At 55.6% G+C, this 12541-nt stretch overlaps 1 protein-coding gene across 3 annotated transcripts; it reads right to left on the reverse strand.

The window, feature by feature from the left end:
- Positions 1–3984: 3984 nt before the first annotated feature.
- Positions 3985–6714, reverse strand: Ankrd9 (ankyrin repeat domain 9). 3 transcript variants are annotated; one of them, XM_005343565.2, is made up of 3 exons: positions 6500–6714; positions 5610–5792; positions 3985–5110 (listed from the first exon to the last, which is right to left on the reverse strand). In XM_005343565.2, exon 3 carries the CDS (start codon positions 5052–5054, stop codon positions 4074–4076), a length of 981 nt encoding a protein of 326 aa, XP_005343622.1. In that variant the 5' UTR covers positions 5055–5110; positions 5610–5792; positions 6500–6714; the 3' UTR covers positions 3985–4073. The 3 variants fall into 3 exon arrangements, with proteins under 3 accessions (XP_005343622.1, XP_026638748.1, XP_013207392.1); XM_026782947.1 differs by lacking the exon at positions 6500–6714 and adding an exon at positions 6399–6480; XM_013351938.2 differs by lacking the exon at positions 6500–6714 and adding an exon at positions 6025–6371.
- Between the last annotated feature and the right edge of the window lie 5827 nt (positions 6715–12541).

The following is a 12541-nucleotide window of genomic DNA, read 5'->3' on the forward strand; positions in this document are numbered from 1 at the left end:
CCTCTGCCTCCCAAGTGCTGGGATTAAAGGTGTGCACCACCACCGCCCGGCCATGTGACTTTTTATAATGATTTATTTTTATGTGCATTGGTGTTTTGCCTGCATGTATTTCTCTGTGAGAGTGCCAGGTCCCCTGGAACTGGAGTTACAGAGGTGTGAGCTGCCATGTGGGTGCTGGGCATTGAACCCCAGTCCTCTGGAAGAGCAGCCAGTGCTCTTAACTGCTGAACTACTTCTACAGCCCCTACCATGATGATCTTAAAAATACTGAGTTGTGGGGTGGGGGGATGGTTCAGTGTGGAACACTTGGCATAGTATGGTTCCACCTCCCCAGCATTGTCCTTCACCCTACCACACCCCCAGAAAAAAAACCTCTGTAAGAAAACACCAAGCTGCTTGGGTAGGCAGCTAGCAGTGAGCAGTGTGACCAGTGTGTCTCCACAGGGGCCTAGCCATGCTCAGGCATGGACTTCCCCCACAATCCCACTGTTCATTTGTATGTTTTGTGCTTGTGTGTGTGGATGTGCATGCTAGCACAAGTCAGAGAGCAACATTGTGTAGTCAGTCCTGCGTCCTTCCCCTTCACACAGGTTCCAGGGATTAACTCAGGATTCCAGGCTTAGGGGGCAAGCACCTTTACCCACTGAGCCACCTCGACAGGAAAAAATTAAATGTCTAGATTTCACTGGAGGTAGAAATTTCCACTTCCCCCTTGACTGGGACAGTGGTTACATCTGTGTAGACATTAGTCATAACTCATCAAGTTACAAATTGATGCCTTTGTGTTTTATCATGCAGAAGTCAAATCTCAAGTTTTTATAGTCAAAGCCAGTCATCAAAGGGTGGGGGCGTGGCACCAGGACCAATTACTGATGTTTACTTTTTTGAAACAGAGAGGGGCAGGAGTAGCCTAGAACTCATTATGCAGCCTAGGCTGACCTTGATAATCTTTTGAGACAGTCTCACATAACTAAAGCTGATTTCAAACTGGAGACATAGCCAAGGATAACCTTGAACTCTGCCTCCACCCGGTGAGTGCTGGCATCACAGGTGTGCAGCACCATGCCCAGCTGTATTTGGTGTATGTGTGTAAGTCTGTGCACCACATGTGTGCCTGGTGTCTAAGTTGAGGTCAGAAGAGGGCATCAGATCCCCTGGAGATAGTTACAGACTGTTTAAGCTGTATGTGGGTGCTGGGAATTGAACATGGGTCTGGAAGAGCAGCCAGTGCTCTTACGCACTGAGCCCCTCCAGCCCCTGGCTATGAACTCTTGATCCTCTGTGCTGGAATCACAGCCAAGCACTACTGTGGTGGTCTGCAGTTGGTGGACAGGACTCCAGCCTGTGCTTCCTTCCTGCCTCCTGGGGAGCCACCTTGTCTGTAAAGACCTATCGCCCATGCAGCGACTAGCACAGAAACAAAGTGAAGGTTAAAGCAGATGGAGTCGATGTGGAAAGTGACACAAGCCAAGGGTGGAGGCGGCAGCAAGCCACAGCACCAGGGCAGGCCTGCCCTTCCAAGTCCAGAGGAGGCACTGAGTAATGAGCCTCACTGTGGCTCAGTTTCTGTCCTTCCAAACAGGCAAAAGGGGCAAGATAATCTAGCTCGTGAATTCTCTAACTGGGGTGTGGTACAGATCTCCTGGGGACACATTTAACATTTTGTTGGGGCAGGATATATTGGTGAAAGGTGAAATTCATGAAGCGAGCAAATAAACCAAGGGGAAGAACAGACGTGATCACCTCCTACTAGCTGGTAGTGGATGTCAGCACAGAGCTTGGCATAGCCCCCTCCAGATCTGCTCAGTACCGCAAGCTCATGGCCTGGATGGCAACATCCAACAAGGTGGCCCTTCCTGGGGCTGGGGAGCCTAGGGGACAGATAAGCCACACACGCTGGGGCCACCCACCCTTCCGCTCTCAGAAACTACCACCCGATGATAAGTGAGGCTGTGCTTATCAGAGAGGCACCACCTCTCCAGGCCTTCTGCTTCCCGGAAGTGCAGTTGTGACAGATCTGGAACAGGAACCAGGCCTTCCTCTGAGGAGGCTGGTGAGGCTTCTCCACACCTCCCAGTAGTGAGGCCCCACCAAATCAGTGTCCCAAGTGAGTCTTTGTCTTTGTACCCACCCAAGGCACAGGAGCTGGGGCCCAATCAGCAATGGTGACTACCATGACACCTATGTGCTTGTCACCATGAGCCAAGCCCTATGGTGCCAATTCCTCCCACAAGGTTCCACCCTGCATCTTCCCTGATGCCACCACAAGGCCTAAATAGTGCACTGCCCCTCCTCCAGGTCAGGCAGCTCAGGAGAGGCCATCAACAAAGCAGCAGTCTGTCTACCTGAAGGAGACAGGTGCACCTAGCCCTCACCAGCAGACCCCAAAGGGCACTGGGCTAAGAAGACACGAGGGCAAGTCAACATTCTCAACAGGGGCCCAGCTTTCTAGGCTACCCAGGAGCTACTGCAAGCCATTGTTCCCGTCCTGTAAATAAGGAAACACCACCATCAATGACATGCTTTTTTTTTTTTTTCGAGACAGGGTTTCTCTGTGGCTTTGGAGCCTGTCCTGGAACTAGCTCTGTAGACCAGGCCAGTCTCGAACTCAGAGATCCGCCTGCCTCTGCCTCCTGAGTGCTGGGATTAAAGGCGTGCGCCACCACCGCCCGGCTATCAATGACATCCTTAATCTGGACCTGGAACCTCCCAGAAGTCCAGGGGGACTAACCGTGAATGGACCAAACCTGGAGTTGGGGAAGACATTAGCATCTATCACCCACAACTGCCAGAGAAGCAAGTTAGGCAGAAGTAGAGCTTCCGATCTAGATGTAGGATCAGTACCTGCCGGTAACTTCTTGTCCCACTTTCTGGAATTGATAGGGTGTGTGTCACATTTTTAGGCCTGAGAAATGACCTGAAATCCCTTGGCAGTAATAGTAGGGCCCAGAACAGAGGCAGCAAGGTCTAGGGCCCTTCCCGCTCGCCAGCCAGGCTCTCCCCACCCTCCCTCCTGTGGTCCAGTACCCCGGACTTTCCCACCCCCAGGCATGCTGTACTCAGGAGCACTGAGCAGCAGGTGCCCCAGCCAGGCTGGCCAATACAGAGGACTGCTGGCTTCTACTCCTGGCAGTACATCATGGCCCACAAGCCCACGCCACAGAGGTTGAATTTCACAGTCCAGCGAAATCCCTGGGCAGGGTGATCCGGCCCTCCTCCCCAGTCCTGAAAGATGATGGTGCACTCATAACAAGCCCCCAATCTTCACAAGTTCCCAGCAAAAGCCAGCTCTCCAGGCCTGCCAAGAAGCTCGCCTAGGGTGACGACAACCAGCCCTGAGCCCCATAAGCACCACGACATCCACTGCGAGAGGGGGAGGAGCCCATCCCTGGGGCTGGGAAGGAGGCCTGGAAGGCACTCCTGGTCCTGATGGGACAGAATGCTGGGAACCCTCAGCCCATGGTGGAGCAGGTGCAGTGCCAGAGCTGAGCTCAGAGGCCCAGGGCGAGCACTTGCCAATCCTGAGGGCAAAAGGGGATGACAGGGCCAATTCCAGCCAGGGTGGGGAAACCTATGATTCAGAGTGAGATACTACACACACACAGGGCCTGGCTCCTCCTCTCCACTCCTGTCACAGCTGCCTGCTCAGCCTTGCTCGTCCTGGACACAGAATCAAGTCCAACTCCAAGGGCCATTCATGAGGCTGACACACAGGGCAGGTCAGTACTGCACAAGCCTGTGCTCTCGCCTCAGCACATTCTGTTCTCTCGCTCAGTCGTTCAGTCCCCACCCTCTGTCCCCGCTCCTCTCCTGTTTGGGTCAGCTGTCACCTCCCCTGGACTCTAGGTCCTCACCCATAGCCTTAGCTGAGCAGGGAGCCAGTGCACTTGAGCAGGACAGTGAGGAGCCAAGGCTCTCTTAAGAGCCTGCCTAACTTGGCAGCCCTAGCCCAAATGCATGCGACAGACCAGGCAGATTCTTCTGTACAGTCAGAGATCCATATATGTAAAGTGCTGGGTACAATACTCTCAAAAATACTTCTGTCCCCAAATATGCCAAGGGTGCCCTTGAGTCTAGGTTTTGCCTGTGAGGTCCAATGGCTGCAAAAAGGGTGGTAGAGGCAGCTCATCCAAGGCCTCGGGGAAGCGGCCGGGTGAGATGGTGGTGACCAGCACCTGCATAGCTCGCACAAAGAGGGAGGGTGGCGCCAGCCCTGCTAGCCACTGGAACTTGTCCTCACCCAGCAGCCTCTGCCAGCGTAGCCGGTCTCCCAATAGCTCACGTCGAGCTGGGCCCGCAGCACCCCCCGTGGTGTACAGTGCCAGCAGGTCAAGCAGCAGCAGGCGGCGCTGACATAGCTCCCCAGGCGGTGTGGTGCTGGAGGTGGCAGCGTTGACGGTGGCAGAGGCGGCCTCAGCAGCAGTAGGGACTGAGCTGGCGTCCCGGCCCAGCTGGCGCAGCAGCAGCTCCAATGGTGTAAAGCCACCACCGTCTCGCAGGCCTGGAGAAGCTCCATGGCCAAGCAGCAGAAAGAGGCACTCGGGGCGCGCAAGCTCACAGGCCACGTGCAGCGACGTGCCACCACCCTCCACACGGCTGCATCCACGTCGGTCCAGAAGGCGCATGCGTTCTTCGAGTGGGAAATCCCGCACAGTTCGCAGGATGCGCCGCAGGATGCCCACACGGTTGTAGCGCACCGCCAGAGCTATGTGCGGTCCCGGTGCGTTGCAACAGCGGAAACCCGCACTAGGTGGAGCGAGGGCGCGCCGGGGGAAGGTGGCCAGCAGGTAGTGAGCATAGGCTTGGTGGTCGTGCACGAGCGCGTACAGCAGGGCCTCCGACGGCGAATAGGCGGTGGCGCGCCCGCGCTCGTCCCAGTGGAAGGCCTCGCTGGCACGCATGTCCTCGAGTAGCCACACCGGCAGCAGGTCGCGCACTGCCTGGTAAAAGGCGAAGGACGACTTCCTGCACTGCTTCTGCACCCGCAAACGAGCTGAGCCCGCGCCCTCGGGCGCGCCATTGGCACTGCGTCCTGGCCTGGCGTCCCATGGCATGCTGGTCTCTGGGAGTCTCCTGGCCTTAAGGCATGGGTCACACCACCCAGACCAACCTGTGGGGCGAAGGAGCCAAGTGAAGCCTTGGTCACAACTCCCTCAGCCTGAGAAATGGCACCCACCCTCAAGTCTTTGATGCCTCTGTCAGAGCCCCTTTTCCTATCACCAGCCTCGCCTCTACTAGTCACTGCCCCCAGCTCTGTTCTCTCCTAGGTCCAGAGTCATGCCTGAATTTCGACGTCTGCACCCCGTCTCTCTAGTTTCTGCTAGAAAAGGCTGGACCTGCGGGAGCCTTCAAGTCTCCCAACCCTCTGCAGCTCTGGGACCTTCAGGAAGAGTGCCTGCTCACAGCTGAGCCAGGTCCCGCCAGCTGCAAATAAAGAGGAATCCATGTGACACCCAAGACTCATGCCCATAGCACAAGCAGCGGAGCCCAACTCATCCAGCCTCAAACCTATCCCCAACTCCACTTCTACCTTGGCCCCCAGCAGAGTACCCTTGAGAGCTTCTTTCCAAGGAGGTCAAGGATGTAACTGTTCATTCACACAGACCTACCCGGTTCCTGCAGGCGGCCCTGGGTTCTACAGATGTGGTTTTTCACTTTGCCGCACCAGACCCCAGCTTCCTCACCAGCAAAAAAGTGGTGGCCCGTGGCGGCCAGTGCTCCAAGCAGCCCGAGTAGGGGAGTGGCTCTGGTCCTTCATCCACAAACACTTTGCTGCCCATAGGAATGAGCGCCTGGGAGGAGAGAAAAGATGAAGTCAACAGAGGGATCGGAGCGTTTACTATCTGCAGTTCACGCCGGGTCCATTCACATGAGGCCAGTACCGCCACCCTATTTTCAACAGAGGACAAGCTAGTCCAAGGTCAGTCACCAAGTCAGGCTGGGCCAGGATAAGTGTCTAGGTCTGCTGCGTTCCAGACGCTGCAGACCCCAGCATAAACCCCGCCTTAGCCCCTGGCCACCAACCTAGCCCGGCCCAAGTGCCCTGCCACCTCGGGCAAGGGTAAAGCCCTAGGTCACAAGGGACACGGGACGGCGAGTGGGCCTTGTCCACACACTGTGTATCACGACCATTCGTGGTAATTGGGTTGCAGAGGTGGGCACTAGGGAGTGGGCTGCGGCAGCCGCCCCTCTGGGGCGATGCCATGACTGCAGCGCCTTCCCGAGCCTGGGCCCCCGCGCCCCAGGTGCACTGTGTGGGCACGCGTGGGGTGCAGGGTGGGTTACGTAAAGTTCGGCCGCCCCACGTCACTGGGCAGAGTCACGGCCGCGGCTCCGTGACTGGAGGTTGGGCCGCCGGCCAGATCCTCCCTGACCCTTCCCGGCAAGGACCGACCGACCTCGACCGTGGCGGCTCCGGGGCGCGCCCGAGTGTCTGCTTGCCAATGGCCAGGATCGGGGCTGCACCTGCGCGCGGGGACGCCCGGGACAGGCGACTCACCAAGCCGCGCGACCCTGTCCCTGCGGCTAGTCGGAGCGCGCCGTCCGTGCACCGGCGAGCAGACGGAGATCCCACGATGCCGGACGTGGAGAGAGCCGCCGCCGCCCGCGCCCGCCGCACTCTGATTCACCGCGACCGGGTCTCCGGGTGCTGGTGCTAGTGCCGGTGCGGCCCAGAGGCGGGCGGCGGGCGGCGCAGTGCGGCCGGGGCCGGGCAACACCGCGGGACAGGCCGCCGCCTCCATTGGCTCAGGCTGCCGGCCCCCGCCGCAACCCATTGGCCGCTGCGCTGCACCATTGTTGCGTCACGGGCCAAGGGGCGGGGCGCTCAGCGGGGCCCGCGGAAAACTTCGGAGAAACTTAGGGGCGCGGGGGTGGAGGGTGAGAGAGGCCGGGGACGGGGCGGAGCTTGGAGGGCGGGGCATGAAGGGGGCGGGGCTAGTCCGGGCAGTCGCCTGGAGCTGGGTTTGTGAGGTTCAAGTATTTGGCCACAGGAATGGGCTCCCTACCATGCATCGAATGTGGCTGTCTTTGCTCTTCATCTGAAGCAAGAGTCGTTTTCTGGGAACGAAGCTGGCATTTTAGGCTGTTTTTCACTCAGGAGGAACTGGGCAGGCCACCTAGCCTTCCCACAAAGGACCTTGAAGCTTGAGGTCCTGACTTTGGGAGGTTTAGGAGTTCAAAGTCCATTCCAAAAGCATTACACCTAGGCCTTGGAGCTCCTTACCCCCACATTATCCGAGGCCAGGACCTTCCTGGTGAAGAAGTCCCAAATTCCATCCACAGGCTCTTCTGTCTTCTCCCAGAATGTCTTAGCAGCCCCATCTTGGCGCCTGTGTTCCTCCCTGACAGTCGTGGCCCTGCTAAGGCAGGGGCTGAGGGACTTAACTAGGCTGAAGTCTGTCTAACCTGGGTTCTCTGAGCAAACCCAAGCAGGCATCTGCCCAGAACCCCAGACACACCCACACTTTCACACACACGTGTGCACTTTGGGGGGCATCCTGTAATCCTATACCCCAGAAGGCCAGATAAACAGTCCCAAGAGAGAGGACAGACAGCTTGGTATGCGGACATCTTTGTAACCGAGACCACAAAACATGTTTACACCAGGCTGCCAGCTGTGATCCAGGACCCCTCACCACCTCAAGACAGTGTCACCTTGTAGACTAAACCAACTCCTAGGAGACCCATGGCAGTCCCCAGGCATGGTCAGGAGGGAGAAGCCAGGGTGCACTAGGCTTGGGGTCCAAGCCTTTCTTTTCCGGGCCTCAGCTGTCAACAAGTCGTCTATGTTTCTTCAAGTTTTTTTCTTCCAGATGTCTCAATATGAGGGGGAGTGTGGCAAAGTGAATAGCTTTTGGGAGCCCCCAGCTTCTCCATCCTAGGGAGACATGGGGAGAGGGCGTCCGCAGTTCATCACGTGACTCCTTACCCAGTTCTACTTTTCCAAGCTTAAGGTGAGGCTTAGCTCCTTCCCCAGCAGTTGTGTAAGGAGGGGAAAGGACACAGGCTGCAAGACCACGGGGTACTTGGCTTCAGGGACTCCGTGTTGTCCTCTGACTTCCTCTCCTAGCTGGGGTTCCCTGAGGACTCTAAGTCCAGCCTGATCCCACTTCTCCACCGCTCAGAAGCATTGTGTGCACAGGGACTTAGCCAAAATGTCCAGGTGGTTTGCCGAAAGGAACCTTCCGGAAGAGTATTCAGAAGGAACCTGTGCTAGAGAGCAGGAGGGGAGGCTGAGGTCGGGGCCACAGCTAGTCCTGTGGGCCTTACCTGCTGAGACAGGAGCATGAATGTAGGCTACAGACCTGGGGTGCAGGTAGAGCTGGAAAGTTATTTTGCTTGTTAGTTTAGGCATAACACAAAAATAATACTGGCTCCAGAGAAACCCTGTCTTGAAAAAACAAATAATAATAATAATAGTACCGGCTCCCTGAGAGGCAGTGAACTGGGTAGGACGATGTAGAGACACATAACTAGCATTTAACCGGCTGGGAGAGGTGGGTTGCCATTAGTTCTGAAAGACCTCTGGAGCGGGGAGACTCTCAAGTCTCAGGATAGCATGACCCCCCAGGAACTCACGAGAGACTGTCCTTGCTGCAATCATACAAGGTTTATTGACAGGACAGGAACCAGTGCACTGGGGCCAAAACTCATTTCCCACATAGGGGTAGAGAGTTGACCCCAAGTAGCTGGGAGGAGTATTTAAGGGAAGAAACCATAAAATTCCGAAAATACCAGTGATAATCACAAGGGGGTAACTCCCTGTTTCTCAAGATTATGATCAGACTTTATCTTCAGCTAGTTCCTGAAACAGAGTCACTGAAACAGCTAATCTAGATTTTTGATTCTTCTCTCCCAGCTTAGATTTTTGGCTCTATTTTTTCAGCTGGAGGGGTCTGGATTTATCCAGGTCTTTCAGTTCAAGGCCGTGCCAAGTCTTGTGGAAAGGCCCCAGGGAGGAGAGATGCAAGAAGCTGGTAGCTCTGAAAGTTGGGTGGGCAGATTGGCCTTTAGTTCAAGGCCATCCTGAGCCTCACAGTAAGTCACCGGAGAGGAGAGGGACAAGGACAAGAGGCAGATAGCTGATGTCTGAAAACCGACAGCTACCCTGTCACCTAGACCCATTCCCTGCCTTGTGGCTCTTAGGTGGCAGACAACTTTGTAACTTTCTCCGTCACGGCACCAAACAGACCCTACCCTCAGCAACTTGCCTTTTTCCCAAGGTCACTGCCGTGGCTTGAACTTGTCCCTTGGGCTCATGCATTGGACTCCAAGTCCCCAGTGCAACCGTGTTGAGAGGTGGTAAACCAGGCTTTGACCCCCAGCAATGGCTGATGGTTTTTTCTGGAGAGGCCACTTGATAAAAAAGCTCCACCTTTCGGTCTCCCTCTGCTCTCTCCTCCTCTCTGGCTCCCTGTTCCCTAGCCTGGAACTATAAGGATATTCTTGCTCCTTCAAAGTTGCCCTGTTTCAGTGTTCTGTGGCTGCAAGAGCAGCCTGTGACAGCCGACACCACCCATCCTCAAGACCTGCCCACTGCTCTTGGGTGAGAGGCTTGCTGGGCAAAGTGCCCTGGCATGAAGGATTCCAGTGCTGTGAACATCCTGCCCACATTCGTAGGGACCACAGCAAGGTCCAACCATGACCCCACCCCCAACATGTCATTGCTGCCCTCCAGGGCTACCCAGGTGACACTGTAGATATTCGTGACGTGAAGTGATTCCCAAAGAGTCAAAGAAGGCCCCAGAGTTAGGGTGGGGTGGAGATAAAAGAGAAAGTTTTGCTAACTGGACAAAGAGTTTGACCTTTGACCCTGATATGTGTTTGCTGAGACCTGACCCAAGGCACACTTTCCTCCCTCGCGTAGAGCTTGTCCCCTGCCAGGGTAAAAGCTGCTGGGTCTGCATGGGCAGCTGGGCTGCTGGTGAGGGCGGAGTGAGGGAAGCAGGGAAGGGAGGACGAACCGACGACCACTGCAGGCGAGTGCTAGGACCCAGGATGCTAAGAGACTAAGCAGGAGGGTTCTGAGCAGAGAGGGCATGTGGGCCACTCTCTCGGCTCTGAGTGGCTGCTGAGGGGCCACTGCAGAGGAAGCAGAACCACCTACCGTAGAGGTCGGGGTGACTTCAGGCTGAGGGGCCACATAGTGCATGGGTTCCACTGGTTTGGGTGTGTGAGGAGAGTCCAAAGTTTCAGGCTAAGTGCCTGGAAGCTGGGAAGAACCAAGATAGGAGCTGGAAGAGATGTCTCCATAGTGGTAGGAAGTTGGGGAGAAGCCTGCCTGAGGATGCACTGCTGGGATTAGGGGTACAAAGAACCAGGGAGATGGTTCAGCCAGTACACATTCCTGGTGCCAAGCCTGTTTTGAGTTCAATCCCTGGGACTCAAGGACACGGTGGAGGGAGAGAATTTCCTCCCTTGGGTTCTTCTGACCTCTACTCGAGCTGTGGCATGCACGCATGTACATGCACGTGTGTGTACATGCACGTGTGTGTACACGCACGCGTGTGTACACATGCACATACCCACACACAGCTGAGACAGCATAGAGGAGAAGTGAAGCCCAAAGCAAGAACCTAGTACTTCCAGCAAAGGCAATGGGCCCTCAGAAGCAGAAAAAATACTAGGGATCCTGGAAGCCAAAGAGGCCTCAGAGAAAGGTATGGTCAGCAGAGGTACCAGGCAGCCAAGACGAGAACATTGGCACACGTAGGTCACTGTGTCCTTTACCAAGGTTGGGTGGGGTGGAGTAAGGATCCTATTTGGACAGGGTTCAGAACTCAGCAAGCAGAGGACTGGATAGCAAGGAGGGTGAAATAAGGTAACAATAACAGGCTCGTGCTGTGTATAAACGTGCCCAAGAGTGGGGGTGGCTGCACACGGGCACACGAATCCATCCAGTCACGCTCTGCCCTCACGTGCCTGCTCATCCCTCCTGAGACACCTCCTTAGCGCAGTCCCCAGGCAGCCTCAAAGGGAAACTGTAAAGCTGCTGGGGAGAGTGCGTGTGGCCCGCCCTGGTGTGGAAACCTTTTAGAACGATGTCTTGAAAAGACTAGCAGGGCTGGCACCTGCCTGGAGGGAAGGGGGTCTCAGCTGGGGACAGACGCACGCTGCTTTTTGTGGGGACCGAAGGTTGAGCATGGATGCCAGGGAGGACACAGGTACGAGTGACAATATGTTACACCTACTCTGATAGTTTCTTTTTAATATTTTACTTACACTAATGGGTGTATCATGACATTTTCATACATGAACATAATGTATGGCAACTATATTCACCCCATTACCCCTCCTTGGTACCCTTCTGTGCCCATTCATCCCTTCGTTTCCTGCCTTAGCCTCTTATTGCTTACCTTTTTTTATTTCTCTCTTTACCTGTATATGCATGTGTGTAGTGCCTGAGAAAGCCCAGAAGACGGTGTCTGATCCTCTGGGACCAGAGTTACAGATGGGTGCTGGGAATCAAACTTGGGATGTTTGGGAGAACAGACCACTGAGCCATTTCTCCAGTCCCCACACTGTGTGTGTGTCTGTGTCTGTGTGTGTGTGTGTGTGTCTGTGTATGTCCCACTGAGTTTTACCAGGTTGTTTCTGGGACTTGAGAACACCCTACAAGTGACTGCACTCCCTTCCCTATCAGGTGATAACAGCACTAGACACTGTGGGAGAGGTGGGTCACCAATAAGCCATTCATTCTTTTTTGAGACATGGTTGTATATATCCTAGGCTGGCCTCAAACTCATCATATATTGAGTAGGATGGCCTCAAACTTACAAGAATCCTGCCTTCACTTCCCAAACTCTGGGATTACATGCCGTGCTGTTTCTATAATGCTGGGGGTTGAGCCTAGGGCCTCCACATGCTAGGGAAGCGCTCTAGCAACTGAGCTGCATCCACGGGCTTAGTTTTCACTGCTCAGTGAGGAGGGGTGGAGCTGGAGAATCCATCCACTGACTACCTAGAGGTGTTCCCTGACCTGAGCTCCCACACAGCCCGTGGAGCCTGACACAGGCCGGGGACATTCCGGCCCAAAGAGCCTGACACAGGACAGGCCAGGGACAGCCCCACACGTGGAGCCTGACACAGGCAGGGGACAGCCCATGGAAGCACAGTGCAGGCTCAGCGACATACAGAGGATGACAGCAATTGCAGCACATGGAGGCGCTGGTGCCAGACTTGCTGGGTTCTACATAGCCAGCCCCCCACCAGTTGAGGACATGGGCTAGGTGACTGCACATGTCAGATGCTAGCCACATCCCTGCAATATGAGTCAAGTGCAATATCAGCCATGGAGGTCCTCAGAGATTAAGAAGGTGTCCTAGGGCATACCTTCCCAGGGGCAGGATGGGCAGAACCAGGGAAGGAAGTGGCCAGGAGCCTGTGAGTCAGTAGGGGGCCTCCCGTGATTGTCCCCACCTCAGCCAGGTCCTGTCTTTCTGCCACCTGGCTGAACTAAAACTTGCTTGGTCTTTAAGGATGAACCCATGCCCCACCCCTGGGGCCTTCCTCAGAGCAGAGAGCCTCCAGTCCTCCCATC

This window comes from Microtus ochrogaster, chromosome 1 (genome assembly GCF_000317375.1).
Source record: "Microtus ochrogaster isolate Prairie Vole_2 chromosome 1, MicOch1.0, whole genome shotgun sequence".
In the NCBI taxonomy this organism is placed as follows: Eukaryota; Metazoa; Chordata; class Mammalia; order Rodentia; family Cricetidae; genus Microtus; species Microtus ochrogaster.